This window comes from Leptonychotes weddellii, chromosome 4 (genome assembly GCF_054177405.1).
Source record: "Leptonychotes weddellii isolate Sample4059 chromosome 4, ASM5417740v2, whole genome shotgun sequence".
Lineage (NCBI taxonomy): Eukaryota > Metazoa > Chordata > Mammalia > Carnivora > Phocidae > Leptonychotes > Leptonychotes weddellii.
In genome coordinates, this window is record NC_138372.1 from 33,346,347 (window position 1) to 33,366,679 (window position 20,333).

The 20,333-nt window shown below is 38.1% G+C and overlaps 1 protein-coding gene across 1 annotated transcript in view; it reads right to left on the reverse strand.

Annotated features, from left to right (window-relative positions):
• Nucleotides 1-20,333, reverse strand: part of PIK3R3 (phosphoinositide-3-kinase regulatory subunit 3) — a 102,840-nt gene that overhangs the window by 7,883 nt on the left and 74,624 nt on the right. The window contains exons 6-9 of the mRNA XM_006729018.3: nt 8,838-8,980; nt 6,468-6,644; nt 3,901-3,975; nt 3,288-3,458 (exon numbers count right to left, since the gene is read on the reverse strand). Coding sequence (XP_006729081.1) covers nt 3,288-3,458; nt 3,901-3,975; nt 6,468-6,644; nt 8,838-8,980 — 566 coding nt within the window. The remainder of the gene's footprint in view (nt 1-3,287; nt 3,459-3,900; nt 3,976-6,467; nt 6,645-8,837; nt 8,981-20,333) is intronic.

A 20,333-nucleotide genomic window follows, 5' to 3' on the forward strand; every position in this document is an offset into this window, starting at 1 on the left:
AATTGTTTTCTACTCTTTATTTCATTTACTTCCATTCTAATCTTTATTATTCCCTTTTTTTTTTTTTTTTTTTTTTGCTTGGGTTTAGTTTGCTCTTCCTTTTTTAGTTTCTTAAGGTGGAAGGTTACTTTATTAATATGTGATCTCCCTTTCTTAACATAAATGTTTAGTTATAAATTTAGCATTTAGCACTGCTTTAGCTGAATTCTGTGAGTTTTGATAAGTTGTGTTTCTGTTTTTTCTCATCTCAAAGTATTTTCTAATGCCCCTTGTTTTCTTTTTTTGATCCACTGGTTATTTAGGAATGTGTTGTTTACTGTCCACATTTGAGGATTTCCCAAATTTCCTGTTTTTGATTTCTAGTTTCTTTCCACTGTGGTTAGAAAGCATATTTTGTGGGATTTCAACACTTTTAAATGTATTGAGACTGTGCCCTAACCTATGGCCTATCCTGGATAATGTTTCATGTGCCGTTAAGAAGAATCTGTATTCTGCTGTTGTTAGGTGGAGTGTTCTGGATAGGTCTACTAGGTCTAGTTGTTTTATAATATCGTTCAAATCTTCTGCTACCTTTCTAATCTGTCTAGTTCTATCCCTAATCAAATTTCTTATCCCAAATGGCAATAAGGATCACAAGTGTTCACTACCTGAATCCTTAACCTAGTGAATACAGGCATTGCTGGCTGCAGGTCTTTAGCCTAAGAAGGTTGTAGAGTTAAGCAATTTCTTCTTAGGCTTCTTGATGATGTCATTAACAAATTAAAGTGGAAGAACAAATGAGTTCCATGTGTGATTTCCTACATGATCATGTTAATTCTGCTATGAGAATCTCCTAAAAAACCGAACATATTCATATTCTTACTTCAGCAAATGTTCTAAGTATACTGGTAGATTACTGTAGGCAGGCTTCCTATAGCCAGAATGGCTGGCAAACAAGTGGGAGTCTTTGTGATGCCAGACTCTTCTGCTTCCAACCATCCTCAGTGTGAATGCCAACATGATATACGACTGCAGATGTTTTTCATAAGCAAGGGAATTCCACATTGTTGTGGACTTAATGGTCAAGTCTGTGGCTAAAGGAAGGAGAAAAAGAATACACCTCCTCAAGATACTCAAGCTGCTCCTTGGTCTCCCAGGAATTACCTGAGCTGCTGGGCAGTATCTTCCACCAGCCAAGTCCTTGACCCACAGGCTGCCACCCAATGACCTGGGTGAGGGTACCAATGCACTGGGCTTATTGCCTTTCTTCTTTTTATTTTTAAAAGATCTCAATTTCTGTAAGAACCACCCTGTCTGGGCATTTCCACTCAGGTAACTTAAGCAGCCCGGGTAAGAGAAAAAAGAAATGTTTTAAATAATTGTAGGGGCACCTGGGTGGCTGAGTCCGTTAAGCATCTGACTCTTGGTTTCAGCTCACATCATGATCTTGGGGTCCTGGGATCAAGCCCCAAGTCAGGCTCCATGCTCAGTGGGGAGTCTGCTTCCCCTCTCCGTCTGCTTCTCCCCCTGCTTGCGTGCTCACTCACTCCCACTCTCACTCTCTCTCTCAAATAAATAAATCTTTTAAAAATATTTAAAATAATTGTATCTTTGTAAAACAGTAATCCAATGCACTTTTCATGTCCTCCCCCATATTCTGCCCATAGATATCCCATTATTCATCCTTTCAAAGTCCAGTTCAAATGCTACCTCTTCCACAAAATCTCCCAACCCTCTCCTTCTCCACCAGAATTAATAGTTCATGTGTACAGCCTACTGATGATACCTATTTCACAGTGATTCTATTTATCTTGGATATTTAATTGTGAAATGAAAAAAATATGGTGCAACAGAAAAACGTGGGCTTTGAAACCAGGTAAACTTGGATTCAAACTCCGACTCCATAGACCAACTAAGGACGAGATAATCACATGAAACACTGGGCACTCTGTTAATATGAGTGTCTTTTGTCCATTCTCACCACCTTGCCCTCTTTAAGGGCAAAATCATTTTGTTATTTTTGCTTGCTTTCTGCCATGTCCATCAGTAGCATCATTATCATAATAATACTGGTAGACAACATTCACTTATTATGTACCAACATTGATCAAAGCACATTACATGTATTAACTAATTTAATACTTATAAAAACCCTCAAGTACATATTATTATCCTTATTTTTCAGATAAGGAAACTGGACAAAGAAAGGTTAAGTAATTTACCCTAGGTCACAGATCTGGTAAGTAGAGTCAGGATTTGAATGCAATATATTTGGTACCAAAGCTTGCTCTCATAACAATCATAATATACCTTCACTCTAAGTATGGTCTTTGTCAATGAAGGAGTATACACAACACTTAGGCAAAATGTGACAGACATGGTTAGTTGTCCCCAGAATTTCACTTTCCATTAAAAAGAAACTAATAGAGGCACCTGGGTGGCTCAGTCAGTTAAGGATCGGACTAGTGATCTCAGCTCAGGTCGTGATCTCATGGGTTGTAGCGTGGGATCAGGCCCCACGGCGGGCTCTGTGCTCAGCAGGGAGTCTGCTTGAAGAGTCTCTCCCTCTGTTCCTCCCCCTAGTCTGCCACGCACTTACTCTCTCTCTCAAATAAATAAATCTAAATAAATAAGTAAATAAATAAACGGATGGATGGATGGATGGATGGAAACTAATAAAATAGACTTTTCCAAACAAAGTCATAAGATCATCTTATGGAAAATACCAACATTTTCAATCACTACCCCAAAAGAAAACTACTTAAGTATAAAATTTAGATAGTTTTTCTTCTGAAGTAAAAACAGTTCTTAATCAAGCCTTACTTAAACAGACATTGAAGCCCAAATTAGACATACAGGAGACGACTACAAAATTATGTGATTTTTAAAAAAATTTTTTTCAATTAATTTATCTATTTAAAGTAGGCTCCACAACCAATGTGGAGCTTGAACTGATGACCCTGAGATCAAGGGTCACACGCTCTACTGACTAAGCCAGCCAGGCACCCCTCCTTAGGCGATCTTTCAATTGAAGATCTCATTACTTTTCACAAGTACCTGAAAATCCAACAGCAACATCACAGGGCTAATCTGCTTACCATTTGAAATTAAAATCCCCCAAATAATTTCAGATATCATTTCTCCTAAAGCAACTAACTGTTTTCTTTATACAAATATTAAAGGTCTAAGCCATTGGTCCTCATTACTGTACTTCAAATAATTTTTAATTTTTTGAATTTTATGAGGGGTTGAGTTTCTATTAATCAATGCAGAAATTTTCAAAAGGTTAAACCGCAGAGAAGACTTACACCACAGAGCAAGCATAACATCCTTTCTTGCTACTCTCACGAATTAAAAATGCACCATCAGGTTTCCCATAAAGCAAGTCCTCTGCTTGTACTCGATTGATATCCTCAACAAACCAGGTTTTCTCATCATAATGGGGCAGGTTTTCATCTTCCTCATTGATAAAATAGGTCCTAAAAATTAAATGTTAAAATATTATTCTAACAACCAGGTTACTTACATCTAAATGCAAACTCATGAATAAAACACTCTTCTAAATCTTTAACCACGAAATGACAAAGTAAAACTACAATTACTTGGGATGTTTTTTAACAACTTTGTTATTTGCTATGGTGCAGAAAACACGAAATTCACACCTCTCATCCAATCAGCTGACAAAGAATGTCTGAATGAGCAATGCTTATGCACCCAGATTTCATGTGGCTCAGCAGGTCTCTGACCTCAAGTGCCTGTAGGGTACTCTACTCTACAATTCAATTCAATTTAAAAGAGGTGGCAAAGTTCTTGATTCAATGTCCTCAAGTGACAATGAGAGCCAACATTTAGCATGTATAAAGAAGCCCCACATCTTAGATTGGGAACAAAACCCCTCTGATAGAAAGGTAGAGAACTTACTCATCAGCATCCTCATTCTTGATTCCCAGCCAGGCATTTAGGCGCTTCTGTCTCACTCCTTTGTGATTGAGCCATCTGCCAGAAGGAAGACACCAGTGTCACTATCTGTGCAAACTCTGCCTAATGCAGACATGTCCAAGCCAACCAAATTTCCAAAGTCCAGGAACCTCTTATTTTAACCCACTCCCACTAAAAGTGGCCAGAGACTTCCTTAAACTAGTTTCTCCTTAACTTTTCCTCCAACTTTCCACAAAAAAGCAGAAACACAGGGAGTTATCTGAAATTAGGCACTTCTCTCATTTTTCATTTTCCTTTTCTAGAAGTTTGTACCACCATAAGCACACATATACTTTCACTTAAACACATGGGGACATCTGTTTCTGAAATCATTAGTTATGTGAGCATGGTGTCACATTTGCAATCTCCACTAAGCCAGAAGACTCAATTCCTGTGTGGCCCACTACATTGAGTTAAACATTCTAAAACAAGTACCTAAGCAAGCTTGTACCTAAGCAAGCCACAAGAAATTCAGGATGGCAATCTGAGTAATTAATATAAATTTCCCTCATCACTAGGCAAATCATAGTATTTTAAAATATACCAAAACTTTAATAAATGTAAAACAACATACCATTAAATTTAGTTCCACTGACATGGCCACTGGTCTAAAAATCTAAGTGAGTATAAAAACTCTTTCACTCATTACCATCCTCCAACCAGGCTCCGATCATTCAGGTCTCATCATAAACATCATCTCCTCAGGGAGGACTGCCCTAATTATCCCAACTAAGGCAGTCCCCTTGTCACTCATTTTCTATATTTTACCTTATTTTATCATCTTCATAGCACTTGCCTGAAATTCATTATTTTATATTTTCACTTATGTTTGTCTCCCCCACTAAAATGTAAGAAAGGGGTCTGTCCTATTGTTCATGGCTATTCCCAATGCTGAAAACAGTGCCAGCATATAGTAGATACTCAATAAATATCTCCCTAAAAACCCTAGTTATCTTTGCTAGCAGATCATGATTTATCACCCATGATGTTATCTAAACTCTCTTTTATATTAAGTTTACATAATTTGTTAAAGGAACTTTCAAGGTCTAGTTTGCCACACTTATTCATGCCTCTTGGGATGGTGTATTTTTTAATAATCTCATCACTTTCCAGAGCAAACAAGAGCTTCCATTCATTCCTTTGGTCCGTGGCATAAGCCTTCTTCTTGGGCCTTCTTCAGCTTCATTATATAACCAGAATCACATAAGCTTTCTGAGAACAGACACACCCTGATTTTAGACAAGGTACCTCCTTGCCTTGTTTCCAAGGCTCTTCTGTATGCTATGTGTACTTGCTTGACTTTTGTTTTTTGTCCACAATAGCAAACTGAAATGATCTCTAGAAAGGAGTTATTAAAAACTACTCAGCACAGCATAGTTCTAATTGTTTGCCCCCAAAACTTATCACCTTAAATTTTATTCTACTGAAACTCAATAGCCACTGTCCCCACCTCTAAGCTTTTTTTTTCTCCCCTCTCCCTTTCTCATACAAAGAAACCCTGAAGTTGGGGCACCTGGGTGGCTCAGATGGTTAAGCCTCTGCCTTCGGCTCAGGTCATGATCCCGGGGTCCTGGGATCGAGCCCCGCATCGGGCTCCCTGCTCCACGGGAAGCCTGCTTCTCCCCCTCCTTCCTGCTCAAGCTCTCTCTCACTATCTCTGTCTCTCTCAAATAAATAAATAAAATCTTTAAAAAAAAAAAAAAAGAAACCCTGAAGCCTATGGAAAATCCAGTCAGAGGTCTTTATTTTGTGTTCTACAAAGAGTTTGAATCAAGTTGTGTTACATGCATGAAAGTCACCTATAAACATATTTTGTAGCAGTCTATTCATTACCTAGAACAAAACATATTTTTGTTTCTCATGGATTCTCTCCTATAAGACAGTCATTTGTCCTAAAAATCTATCATCTTGTTCTGATAATATATCTTCCAATCTATATTTGAGTAATATCCCTATATCTATCTAAATCATACAGTTTTCTATAATATTAAAGAGTTGAGTTTCATTCCTCAGGTCAGATTATCTTGCATGCCTGCTATTGGCACATTTCTATTACTTGAATACAGAATTTCATTTCTTGTATATAAAAATCCTTTAGGAGACTGTCCTGTAGACTTATTTGTAGGCCCCCACTATTAGTGTTATTGTCTGTGCTCATGAAGGGTAATTTCTATTTCTGTGGTTCTATGTAATCAAAGATTCTGGTTTTTGTATTTAGGCAAACATTAACCTGTCCTTTTTAAGCTACACCACATTGCTCATGCCACACCCATCCTCTGAGATTTCCCATTTGTATGGACTGGAATCTAGAATGCTACATTCTGGTTTGCCCCACATGTTGACTTTAGGTAAACTCAGGTACCACCAAGTACTACCAAGTTTGCTTTCCTAAATTCTTACAAATCTCACTGGCCAGTTCTCAATTACAAATCTCTTCTACCTCTAACAAGTCTAGTGCCAGCAGTAATCTGGTGCTGGTGTTTCCTCCCATACAGGCCCAGACTACTCACACAAGGTGCTGATCTCGGATCTTGCGCAGCTGGATCAGGTCAGGTTTGATACTGTTCATTTTTTTATCTATTTCCCGGTTGTCCAAAGCTTGTTTCTTCAAATCCTGCTCTAGACGCATTTTGCTATCATGAATCTCACCCAGACGTGATTTCAATTTGTCATAATTCATCATAATTCTGTGAAAATATTGACATATTGAGGCTAAAACAGGAACCAAGCAGAAACATTCTATAATGTGAGCATAGTCCTAATATCTTAAGTGTGGTAGACATCTGTTGTTTTTGCCTAGCCCATATCCATTCTCATTCTTTTGGTAATGGCACCCTGATGTTCCCTGTAGGAAAGGGCTCCCTGCCCCCATCTCAGAGTCACAGGTGAATATTCATACAACCCAGCCCAGCCATTAAGAGTATTCCATTATATCCTATCGCTACCCTCAGGCCACAGGGACTGATTCAGGAATGGGAATAATACCCTAACTGACCCAACGAGAATCAATTCTGGTTTGCTAGAACTACTGTAAACAGAGATTCTCTCTTCTCACTGAGATTGCTAAACTATAAATATGTGATTCTAGGACTCCCAGCAACTATACTGCTACCCCATAGGGAAAAAGCCTGCCTGAGGATGATGCCAACACAGAGAAAAACAAAGGCAAAAGACAGAGTATGAGAGAAAATCCTGATGGCCTTGTTTGGGCCCTGGATCCAGACACGAATGAACAAGTAAAGCTGTATGGATGATCTTCAAGAGGTAGCACGATACAACAGTTAAGAGCAGAGCTTTGCAGTCAGCCTGCCTAAGTCTGAATCTCTGCCCTGCCACTTACTGCATGGCCACGGGCAAGTTATTCAGCTTCTCTGTGCCTTCATTTCCTCATCTGTTTAAAATGGGTAGCTATAATAGTACCCACTTCACTAAATTATTATGTGAATTAAATGTGATAATACATGTAAAAGGACCAAACAGTGCCTGGTACATCTTGGCAAGCACTCAGCAGATAATGACTATAAGCTTTCCAGCATACAAACTTTTGCTGTGCTCTGAAGGCAGTAACTGTCCACATCACTCATTTGCCACTCAAAAAATATGGTTTTATATTACTGTTAAAACTTCATCATCAGCTACTTCCTTTGCAACAAAACTACAAGTTGTTTTCTAACCCTTGTTAATAATAATAGCTATTTATTGATATCATATGCCAAGATACATTCATACATACACACACATGCCTTTCTGTACCATAAATATGCATGTGTGTATCTATCACCTGATTCTCACAGCATTTTAAAAAGTTATTATCTACAGTTTATAGAGGAGGAAAACAGGCTCAGAGAGTTAAGTAACTTACCCAAGGTCACACAGCTAGTAAATGATCAATACAGAAGTCAAGCCCATGGTTTTAACCATTAAGCTATACTGCCTCAACAGCTCTTAGCCCTATTCTTATGCACACAGAAGTTCACTGACACTTTGGTGCTAATATGAGAAATAATTTTGCTTTTCCCTTGCAGATGATTCATTTTTATTTATTATCCACTTTTTCATTCCTCAGCCCACTATTATCTGGCTCAGTCTCCCAACATTCCACTAAATATGCTATGGTGAAGACTTCCAATATCATTTTAGCTGCCAGACCCAATACTTCTCATGCTGCTCACTCTCTATAATCTTCTTAGCATCTCCTATCACCTACACACTTATGCCTCCCAAATCCTTTCTGTACCTTGAGTTCCAAAACCAAATAACCAGCTGTCTGCCTCTCAGACAACTCCATTTGTTTTCTCACAGGAACCTCAAACTCATTGGTTCCAACCCTGAACTTTCCTCATGCACTTCCTATTGTGGTGAGTAACATCATTCCTTATTCATTCATATCAGAAATCTAGGAATAATCTTTGACTTCTCCCACACCTATCATATCTGGTCAGGTATCAAGTCCTCAGCATTTCCATTAGTTCCCCCTCCTTTCCTGCCATTGCTCTGGTTCAGGCCCTCACCATCATTTAACTTGATGACCACTCAACACTGCCGTCACTCGCAACAGTCAAGCTGGTCTTCCTGCCCGTGGATTTTTTCAGCCTCCAATTTATTCTCAGAGTGCTGCTGATTTTCAGTTCAACAAAAATTCAGTGAGCATCACGGACTTTTCTTAGAAAAGTCATGCAAAGGATGAGCAGGAGTTAAAAATTTGGAAGGATGTAGAAGGAACACAGAAAAGAGAAGGTTCAGTGTGATGCCATTAGTCAGAACAGCAAATAGTTCCATATATGACATTTAAGGGGGTAAAAGCAAACACAAAAGAGATTATTGGGGAATAAAAGAAGTCTCATCTCACTGAAGCACTTGGAAGGGTTAGGTAGATTTACCGTTCAATTTCCTTTTCATTCCCCTCTCTGCGAAATCGCTCAATATATTCTTTGCTATGTTGTTCTTGTGTGTGACACTGCTCTTCAAATATTTTAATTGTTTCATTAAAAGCTTCAATTGCAGTCCTCTTCATCTGTATTTCCTATAGGAGAGAAAAAGGAAAGACATACACTTTATTATCTTTATTTTTTTTTTGTAAACTTGGTCTTAAAACAAATCTTAAAATTCCAGTTAAAATTCCATATAAGACTGAATTAAGATCCCTAAAACAACTATTTAACTCCTACCCTTATTACTTATATGCAAAATACATCATTCAAACCTTAAAATAAAAGAAAAAGAACTATTACTTGAAATATAGCTGAGAATCATCACAAAAAGGCCTGAGTTGCTAAGAGAGATTAACCCTGAACTCTTTGAAGATAAGGATAAAGTTATGCCTTTGCACTTATTATATTGCTGACCCCCAAAAGGTGCTAAAGAAGTGAAAGAATAGAATGGAGAAGTCCATACACCAGTGTGCATAGCCTTATTCCCAGAAGAGTCCTTTAGAATCTATTTATTCTATCAGTTCTAAAATATGTAATTTTCCAAACAGATTCATCAATAGATTAATCTGATTAGAAGCAGAAAATGAGGGGCATCTGGCTGGCTCAGTCAGTAGAACATGGGACTCTTGATCTTGGGGTTGTAAGGCAAGCTGCACATTAGGTGTAGATTACTTAAAAATAAAAAAGATCTTTAAAATGAAAACAAAGAAGCAGCAGAAAATGAAGGGGGGAAAAACAGCAGCTAAAATCAGATGCAGAATAAAATGAAAAACTAAAACTTCACAAAACAAATGCCCAGTAGGCTAAGCCATTCAATATTAGGATAAGTAGTCCTATACATTTTGATGAGCTCTGAGGTTATTTGTAGACTTTAGCATCTGAACCCTGATTCCCCAAAATCTTCAGAGGGTTAAACTTTGTTCAATTTATATTAGAAAGTCAAGAACGATGCATAAACATCTAGAAAATTGCTATCCTGAATGTTTACAATTTTAAAAGTTTTGCTGCTTATGGGATAATTCCTCAAAACTATCTAGCATTGATTAATTTCAACAAATGATTACTGAGAATCCACTGTACAGAAAGTATAATCTGGTGATAAAGAGATTAATAAAACATGAAACCTGCTCTGCAGTTTTAGAACACATAGGTGAAATTGATTTCTGAACTCCAATAAAGTTCTGTTTCATGTCATGGTAGAAGCAATCAAGTTAGGGTGAATTAGTTATTTACTGCTTTACAGAGTCTTCATGGAGGAGACAAGAACCTTATGCTGCTCCATATGGATGAGATTATATCCTACATATCTCAAATAGTACTGTGAACTTATTGGAATGCCCACATCTAAATAGCTTCAAATTCTACAACTCTCAAATTACAGTGGAGAGCCTTGGCTCCCTTGCCGAGGGTCAAAAATTACCTACGAAGCTCTGGCCCTGTATCCTTAAAGAAGACACTAATAATCTACACTTTACTAACACTGGTGTGTTTTACAGCATTGCCAAAGCAGTAGCTGCCCCATAAACAATGCCACTATACCTATATATACCGCAAAAACTATGAATCTACCTGTATCTACACCCCCTTCTCTCCTTTCTTTTCTCCAACCCCTCTTATGATTCCTTCTCATCAGCATACAAACAAGTTCTAGTAACAGCACTTTGAAAAAATAATCCCTTAACCCTAAATTCTCTTCCGGTCAATTAAGTTTCTTGAACAAACAGTCTGTATGGGCTGTCTTTCTCACACTCCAGCTCACTCTATTCTGGCTTTTGTACCTACCATTCCACAGAGACTGCTCTTTCCAAGGTCACCAATGATCTCATTGCCAAATTCCTGTCCGTTATCCCAATCCATCACTAAGTCCTATCACTTCCTCCTAATTACATGTAATCCAGATGTCAAATATCCCCACATGCAGTCTATTCTTACCCTGTGCCAACTATGACTCAGGATACACAATGTCTTTCCATTCTCTGGGAAGAATTCACTTACATCAAAGCAATCCAAATTTTATCTAAGATTTCACAGAAAAAACAGAGGAGGTCTATAACATTTACAAATACTTATAAACAGAGGAAATAAATTCTTTAATTTCCCTTTAACACTCACCATCCCAGCACATCTCCTATACTGCTAATCACTGCATCCCTCCCTTTCTTCCCCCCACCTCCCAAAGCTTTAAGCCTCCACAGCTCTTCTCTGCTCAGCCATCTCACGTTTTGCTCTCATTTCTCACACAGTTAGCCCTCTCCCAGCTTTGACCCAGGGGCTTTTTTGGCTGCCTCCATCTACTCCCATGTCTGGCTCCCCAGCCAAGGATTCCAAGTCCAGAACCCAGTCTCACATCAGCTGCTCAGAACTCATATGCTGCTGTTAAATCCTCAGTATTACTGAGCATATGGGCAGCATTTTCTCTAGCCCTGACAAGAAAACAGAAATGCAGTTCTATACAAGCCTAAGCTGCAGGCATCAGTGGCCACTTTTTCTAGCCTTTTTCACAGGAGGTTTAGTGCCCACCTATACTCTAGTTCAGACCATGAGGCTGACTCCAGGGCCCCGCCAAGATGGAGTGCTTTTGGTTCATTATCTTGTATAAATTCATTCAAAAAATAAGTGAATGCAAACTATATGCCAGGCATTACTTGAAGCATTTGGGATATATAAGTAAGCAAGCTTAGATAAATATTTCTGCCCTCCCAGAACTTATAGTTTAGGGTGTTATACAGATAATAAATAATAGACACAATAAGTAAGTAATTCACGTAGTTTGTTAGAATTATTAAGAATCTATAAGAATTGTTACGGAAAAAAGAAAAGTAGAGTGGGAAAGGAAGACTGAAATGTGAGTTGCAATTTTAAATCAAGCTGCCAGCTAGGTGACTATGGGGTGGGGGGAGTGTTTCAGGCAAGGAAGCAGCCAGTGCAAACACTCAAAGGTAGGAAGCAGGCCTAGTATATTCGAGGAACAGCAAAGAGGCTAGTGTGGTTGGAGTATACTGAGGAAGAGAGAAGAAATGAGGTCAAAGAAGAAGAGTGGCACAATCACACTGGGCATTATAAAAAGCACTCTGGCTTTTCCTATGTGTAAACCATGGAACCAGAGATATGTCTTAAACAAAGGAGTACTGTGATCCTACCTATGTTTTATAAGTACAGGTTTCCCCAGCATTCTCAAAGTACACAGTTCCTATTAAAATTTTCATAAGCCAAAATGGCATAAAGCAAAGAAGCAATTACCATTAATTTACGTGGCAAAAATCTTTCGTGTTCCTAGAGTCAAAAAATAACTTCTCCTAGGCTTTTTTTCTGATATGTTAGGACACATCTTGCTAAGGGATGCACAAAGTAAATGGAGATAAAGTACAGATGCTCACAGACACAGTTCAAAGTTATGGTGGCTTGATGCTGAGAGGCTGAATGCAGTTCTCAGGGAAGGAACGGCACCACTCTCACTGCTCGAGGATGTGTACTGCTTCTAAAAGCTCGCTGCAAAACAAGCTCAGAACGTTATTGTCACTTTTCACTCTTTTTTGTAAAAGCAGAAGTCTTCAGATTTCTTCCAGTTAGTGAAAACAAGTACTAATGTCGGTCCTTCATAAAAGCCAAGTGGTGTAATGTGAACTTGCAAAATGCAGGAGATACCTGTATTACCAGCTACTCTACTGAGAATTGATCAGGGGAAGGGGAGCACGGATAAGGGCAAGAAGATCTGTTAGAAGGTTTCTGTGGTAAATCAAAGCAAGAAATGATAGTGGGCTTCAATCAAGGTAGTAGCAGTGGATGTGGCAAGAAGGGGTCGCATTCTGGCTGTATTCTAAGGTAAAGTAAACAGGAATTCCTGATGGATTAGATGGAAGATGTAAAAGAAAGAGTCTTGGATGGCTTCAAGGCTTTTGACCCGAGCAAGACAGATATGATTGCTCTCAACTGAGATGGGGAAGGCAAAGGGTAGAACAGCCTTGAGTTCAATTTTGTTCATGAATTCAGTTTTTACATGTTAAATTTAAGATACCTATTAAATATCCAAGTGGAGCTGTTGAAAAGGTAGTTGAATATATATGAGTCTAGAATTAACTTAGAAGAAGCAGAGGGGCGCCTGGGTGGCTCAGTCGGTTGAGCGGCTGCCTTCAGCTCAGGTCATGATCCCAGGGTCCTGGGATCGAGCCCCGCATCGGGCTCCCTGCTCAGCAGAGAGCCTGCTTCTCCCTTTCTCTCTGCCTGCCACTCTGCCTACTTGTGCTCTCTATCTCTCTGTCAAATAAATAAATTAAAAAAAAAAAAAAGAAGAAGAAGCAGAGATGTTAAGTTTGGGAGTTACTAGCATATAGATGGTATGTAAAATCATGAGACTGTTTGAGATCAACAGAGTGAATAAGTAACCAGAAAAAAGAAGAGGATCAATGTCAAAGAGGAGAAATCAGCAAAGAAGTCCAAGAAAGAACTACCAGGGAGGTCAAATTCCCAGTTGTCTCTACTTATTTCTAGATCTGGAAGTTCCATTTATAGTTGTTATTATGGTTTTCTGTTCTACCTCTGATCTATAGAAATAATCATATTGTTTCTGCATAGAGCCATGTTTTTAGTGTGAGATATAATAAGTGCATAAAACAAATACACAGTTGAACAAATTATTATAAAATGAACTTCCACTACTAGCAACCCCAGAAATTCCTTGTGTGTCCTTTCTGGATCGTAACTCCCTGCTTCTTCCCACTCCACCTCCTCCACCTTGGTGATAACACTACCATGCCCTTTATGATGATCATTTCCTTGTTATTCTTCATGATTTTACCACTTTATATACCCATCCAAAATAAAAAAAAAATTAACATTTGCCTGGTTTTGTACCTTCTATGAGTAGACTCATAGTATATGTATTCTTTCGCATCTTTTACTCAATAGTCTTTGTAAGATTAAACATAGTGTTGTATGTTGCCCTTTAAATAAATATGCGCACAGGAATACAGTACTCCACCATTGCTTTGTTTGATGCAGAGAAAAGGGATTAAAGTATGCCATTTTGGCAAATGCACATTGTGTCTGACAAATGTTGTCAGAGTACTTCAACCTTTTGTGGAATAGTCTCTTCTCTCCCTCTGTGTTTCTAAAGTCAAGCACAGTATCACACCTGGATACTACAAATGAACTAAATTGGAATTTAGGAGATTTATATTCTAATCCTGATTATGCTAAAAATTGGTTAAGTCCCTTAAGAGAGTCTTTCTATGCTTTAAGTTCCCATCTATAAGATGGAGATAATGGCAACCCCAGCTATATCTGAGAGAGAGAGAGAGAGAGAGAGAGTGTGTGTGTGTGTGTGTGTGTGTGTGAGAAGAGAGAGAGAATCAGGTGAAAAAAAAAAGGGGGGGATTAAACATCCAAAAACATTTATTGAATACCTTAAGTCTAGTCATATTTTAACCACAGATGACAGTATGCCACATATATTTTTCCCTACCTTGTTTTTTTTTGTGTAATGTTCTTAGAAATTACTCAAAATCAGGGGGCACCTGGGTGGCGCAGTCAGTTGAGCGTCCGGCTCTTGGTTTCAGCTCAGGTCATGATCTCAGGGTCATGAGATTGAGCCCCATATCTGGCTTTGCTCAGTGTGGGGTCTGCTTGGGATTCTCCCTCTCCCTCTGTCCCTCCCCCTGCTCATGCTCATGCATGCTCTCTAAAAAAAAAAAAAAAAAAAATCTTTAAAAAAAAAGAAATTACTCAAAATCAGTAAATATAGGCCATCATTTTTTGATGGTTATAGAATAATTTTGTATCATTTTGTTTAAAAAAAGGTCATTGTGTTATATATATTATTGTTATTAATGTGCATACTATTATTTCTATTATTTCCTCCTTTCTATTTGTAACTGTATTTTTCCCAAATCCCCTTAATTCTATCACCTCAAACATCCCAGAATATTTTCATAAAGTGTTCCCTTCAGGTTAGTGGGTATACTCATAGATGAAATCACTCTGTTCACACACTTCTACATGCTGTCTCCATTGCCTGAAACTACATCATAAGCATTTCTCAGGTCATCAGGAATTCCTAAAAAGCACTTAGTCATAGCAGTTACCTCTAGGGAATGGGAGTTTTTACTTTGTATGCAATAATTCACATAGAATTCAGCAATAATTTATACTGAATTTTACATAAATATTTATATAACTTTTGTACTTTTTAAAAATTAAAGTTTTAAAATAATTTCTGGAAACCTATTTTAATAGCTGTATAACATTCTATTATATGTATTATCATTTCACCATCCCCTGATGTTGACCATTTATGTTGATTCAATCTGAAGAAGCATCAGTGACTTTTCCCCCATTCTACCCCAAACACTGGCCTCATCACAGATAATTCATCTGGAAGAGCTAAAGGAATACAGAGCAGTGTTTAAAAATGTACACAGGCACACCAGAGATACAGCTCAAGTATCAGGTAGAAAGAAAAAGTTACTAAGATCACTCTGAGTAACTAATAAAATAAACCCTGAAAATAAAATGGAATTAAACATCTCACATAGAAAATAGACCATTAGAGCATTTCTGGCCACTGGAATCCCACATCTTTTCCCAGTTAGTACTATCTCATTCCTAATTGATAATCCTCATAGGGCAGTATCCCCTAGTGAGCCCCACAACCTTGAAGATCCAGGTGTAGTCTCTATCTTAACACTGCCCACCACAGATACTAGCTTGGAAATAAGATTAGTGGCTTTGGGCTGGAAAATCAATAGTATAAATACTAGGGCCAAAACAAGAAACCATGAGTTACAGCAATACTAGAATAGCTCATGGCTGACCTTTCCACAGGTAACAATTATAAACTATGGACAAAGATATAAGAAACATGTATTTTACATTATACTCAAATTATCAAAAGACAAAGAGAGAATCTTGAAAGAAGCAAGAGAGAAGAAATTTGTCATGTACAAAGGATCCTCAATCAAATTAATAGCTGGTTTCCCATCAGAAACCATGGAGGCCAGAAGGCAGTGGAATGGTATATTTAAAGTCTTAAAAGACAAAGGCTGTCAATCAAGAATTCTATATCCAAGTAGTACCATCCTTCAAAAATGAAGAAGAAATAAAGATATTCCCAGATAAACAAAAGTTGAGGGAGTTTGTTACCACTAGATCTGCTCTACAAGAAATGCTAAAGACTTTCAGGCTGAAATTAAAGGACACTAGACAGTTACTCAAAGCCACATGAAGAAATAAAGAACACTGGTAAAGCTAACTGCATAAATAAATATAAAGTCAAGTAGTACTGTACTTTTGGTTTGACTCTTTTTTTCTATAAGATTTAAAGGACAAATGCATAAAACAATGATTATTAATCTATGTTAATGGGCATACAATATATGAAAATGTAATCAATGACAATAACAATATAAAGAAGAACAATTATGTATAGGAGCAAAGTATTTATATACCACTGCAAATATGAGTAATAAGTTGTAATTAAAACTAGATTGTTGTGCAGTTACATGTTAATTATAATCTCGAAGGTATCTCCTAAGAAAAACTTCAAAAAATAAAGAAAAGGAAAGAAGTGGGGCATCGAAAAAAAGGTACACTACAAAAAAATCAATTAAATACTAAAAAAATCCAGTACTGGTAGAACTGAAGTGCAAAAGACACATAAGACATATAGAAAACTAATAACTAAATGCCAGAAGTCAGTCCTTCCTTACCAGTAATCAGTAATTATTTTAAATGTAAATGGATTAAACTCTCCAACTAAAAGGCAGAGACTGCAGATGGATTAAAAATTATAAACAACCCGGGTTGTCTGGGTGGCTCAGTCGGTTAAGCGTCTGACTCTTGATCTCAGCTCAGGTCTTGATCTTGGGGTCGTGAGTTCAAGTCCCATGTTGGGCTCCACGCTGCGCGTGGAGCCTACTTAAAAAAAAAAAAAAATTAAAAACAACCCATGATCTACCCATATGCTGTCTACAAGAGACTTGCTTCAGATGCAAAGAATACTCATTCTTCTCAGGTATTCTGGGAAACCCACAGATATGTGGAAATCAACATGTTCTTAATCAATGGATCAAAGAAGAAATGAGAAGAGAAATTAGAAAATACCTTGAGATAATTAAGAAATAAACACAGCATACTGAACTTATGGGATACAGCAAAAGCAGTGCTCAAGGAAAATTTATAGCTGTCAATACCTGCTTTTTTTTTTAAGATTTTATTTTATTTTAATATTTTATTTATTTATTTGACAGAAAGAGACATAGCAAAAGCAGGAACACTAGCAGGGGGAGTGGGAGAGGGAGAAGCAGGCTTCCCACTGAGCAGGGAGCCTGATGTGGGGCTTGATCCCAGGACCCTGGGATCATGACCTGAGCCGAAGGCAGATGCTTAACGACTGAGCCACCCAGGCGCCCCAAGATTTTATTTATTTTAGAGAGGGAGAGAGAGAGAGCACACACATGAGCAGAGGGAGAGAAGAATCCCAAGCAGACTTTCCACTGAGCGTGGAGCCTGAGGCGGGGCTTGATCCCATGACCCAGAGATCATGATCTTAGCCAAAACCGAGACTCGGATGCTTAACTGACTGAGCCATCCAGGTGCCCCTGTCAATACCTACATTTTAAAAAAAGAAAAAATCTCACATCAATAATCTAATTGTATACCTTAAGAAACTAGAAAAAGAAGAGCAAACTAAACTCAAAGCTAGCAGGAGGAAATAATAAAGATTAGAGAGATAAATGAAATAGAAAACAGAAAAATAGAGAAAAATTGACAAAACTAAAAATTGGTTCTTTTTAAAAAATTTTTTATTTTTTTAAATTATTATATTTTTATAGATAAAGTCTTATTTATTTATTTGATGAGAGAGAGAGAGAGCGAGAGCACAAGTAGGGGGAGTGGGAGAGGGAAAAGTAGGTTCCCCACTGAGCAGGGAACCAGATATGGGACTCAATCCCAGGACCCTGGGATCACGACCTGAGCCAAAGGCAGACACCTAACTGACTGAGCCACCCAGGCGCCCCTAAAAATTAGTTAACAAGATAACAAAATTGAAAAACCTTTAGTTAGACTAAGAAAAAAAAGACTCAAATTACTAAATTCTAAGTTTAAAGGGAGAATACTAGCCACTTTTCAGAAATTTATATTGTAAGAGAATGCTATAAAAAACTGTATGCCAATAAATTGGATAACCTAAATGAAATGGACAAATTCCTAGAAGCACATAATTACCAAAACTGACTTAAAAAGAAACAGAAAATCTAAATAGACCTACACTGGGGTGCCTGGGTGGCTCAGTTGGTTAAGTGTCTAACTTTTTTTTTTGAGAGAGAGCGGGGTTGGGGCAGAGGAAGAGAGACAGAAAGAATCTTAAGCAAGCTCCACATCCAGTGTGGAGCTTGACACGGGGCTCAGTCTCACAACCCAGAGATCATGGCCTGAGCCAAAATCAAGAATCAGGTGTTTAACTGACTGAGCCACCCAGGTGCCCCTAAGCGTCAGACTCTTGATTTCAGCTCAGGTCTTCTCTCCGGGTCATGTGTTCAAGCCCCGAATTGGGCTCCACACTGGGCATGGAGACTACAAAAGCAGACAGACAGACAGACAGTCAGACCTCTAACCCCATAGGGAGATTGAAATAGTAATCAAAAACTTCCCAACAGGGGCGCCTGGGTGGCTCAGTTGTTGAGCGTCTGCCTTCGGCTCAGGTCACGATCCCAGGGTCCTGGGATCGGCCCCGCATCAGGCTCCCTGCTCGGCAGGAGGCCTGCTTCTCCCTCTGCCACTCCCCTTGCTTGTGTTCCCACTCTTGCTATCTTTCTCTCTCTGTCAAATAAATAAATAAAAATCTTTAAAAAAATTATCTCTTAAAAAAAAAATAAAAACTTCCCAACAAAGAAAAGCCCAGGACCAGATAGATTCACTAGTGAAGTTACCGAACATTTAAAAAAGAATTAAGGGGTACCTGGGTGGCTCAGTAGGTTAAGCGACTGCCTTCGGCTCAGGTCATGATCCTAGAGTCCCAGGATCAAGTCCTGCATTGGGCTCCCTGCTCAGTGGGGAATCTGCTTCTCCCTCTGACCCTACCCCCTCTTGTGCACTCTCTTTCTCAAATAATAAATAAAATCTTAAAAAAAAAAAAAAGAATTAACACCAATCCTTCTCACACTTCCAAAAACTAGAAGAGGAGGGAAGAGGGAACACTTTCTAACTCATTCTATGAGGCCATCATTACTCTGATACTGACACTGGATCAAGAGACTACAAGAAAAGAAAACTATAGAATGACATCCCATTTGAATATAGATGCAAAATCCTCAACTAAATACTAGCAAATATTAAAAAGCATATTAAAAGTACTGTAACTATACACCATTACCACGTGGAATTTATCCCAGGAATGCAAGGGTGATTCAACATACAAAAATCAGTCAGTACACAACATTAATATATTGAAGGAAAAAACCCACATGATCAGATCATCTTAACTGATGCAGACTAAGTATCTGACAAAATCTAATACCCTTGCATGATAAAAACAATAAACTAGAAATGGAAACTTCAACATGATAAAGGCCATTGTTATAGATTGAATTGTGTTCCCACATAAGATATGATCAGTCCTAATCCTCAGGACCTTAGAATGTGACCTTATTAGGAAATAGGGTCTTCTGTGAATTAAGATGAGATCACATTGGATTAGGATGGGTCCTAATCCAATGATTAGTTAATATCCTTATAAAAAGGGAAAAGAGAGACACAGAGGGAGAATATCATTGATAATGAAGGCATTAATTGGAGTGATGCCAAAGAATGCCAAGGACTGCCAGCAACCACCAGAAGCTAAGAAAAACAATGAAGGTTCTTCCCCAGAGCCTCCACAAAGAGAAGGGCCCCACCAACAACTTGATTTTGGACTTAGAGCCCCCAGAACAGTGAGATGATAAATTTCTGTTGTCTTAGGCCATCCAGTTTGTCATTCTTTGTTACAGCAGACATAGAAAACTAATATTGCCATATATGAAAAACACAAGGTTAACATCATACTCAATGGCGAAATGGGAGAGCTTTCCACCTAAGATCATGAACAAGACAATGATATCCACTTTAATTCAACAAAATACCTGAAGTTCTAGCCAGAGCAATTAGGCAACGAAAAGCAATTACAAGACATCCAAATTGCAGTGGAAGAAGTGAAACTATCTCAAATGATATGATCTTATAGGTACAAAACCCTAAAGAATCCACCAAAAACTATAAGAGCTAATAAATTCAGCAAAGTTGCAGAATGCAAAATCAATACACAAAATCAACTGTATTCTATACACTAGCAATGAATAATCTGAAAGAGAAACTAAAGAAATAATTCCATTTACAACAACATTAAAAAGAATAAAATATTTAGGAATACATCTAACCAAGGAGGTAAGAAACTCATATACTGGAAACTACAAA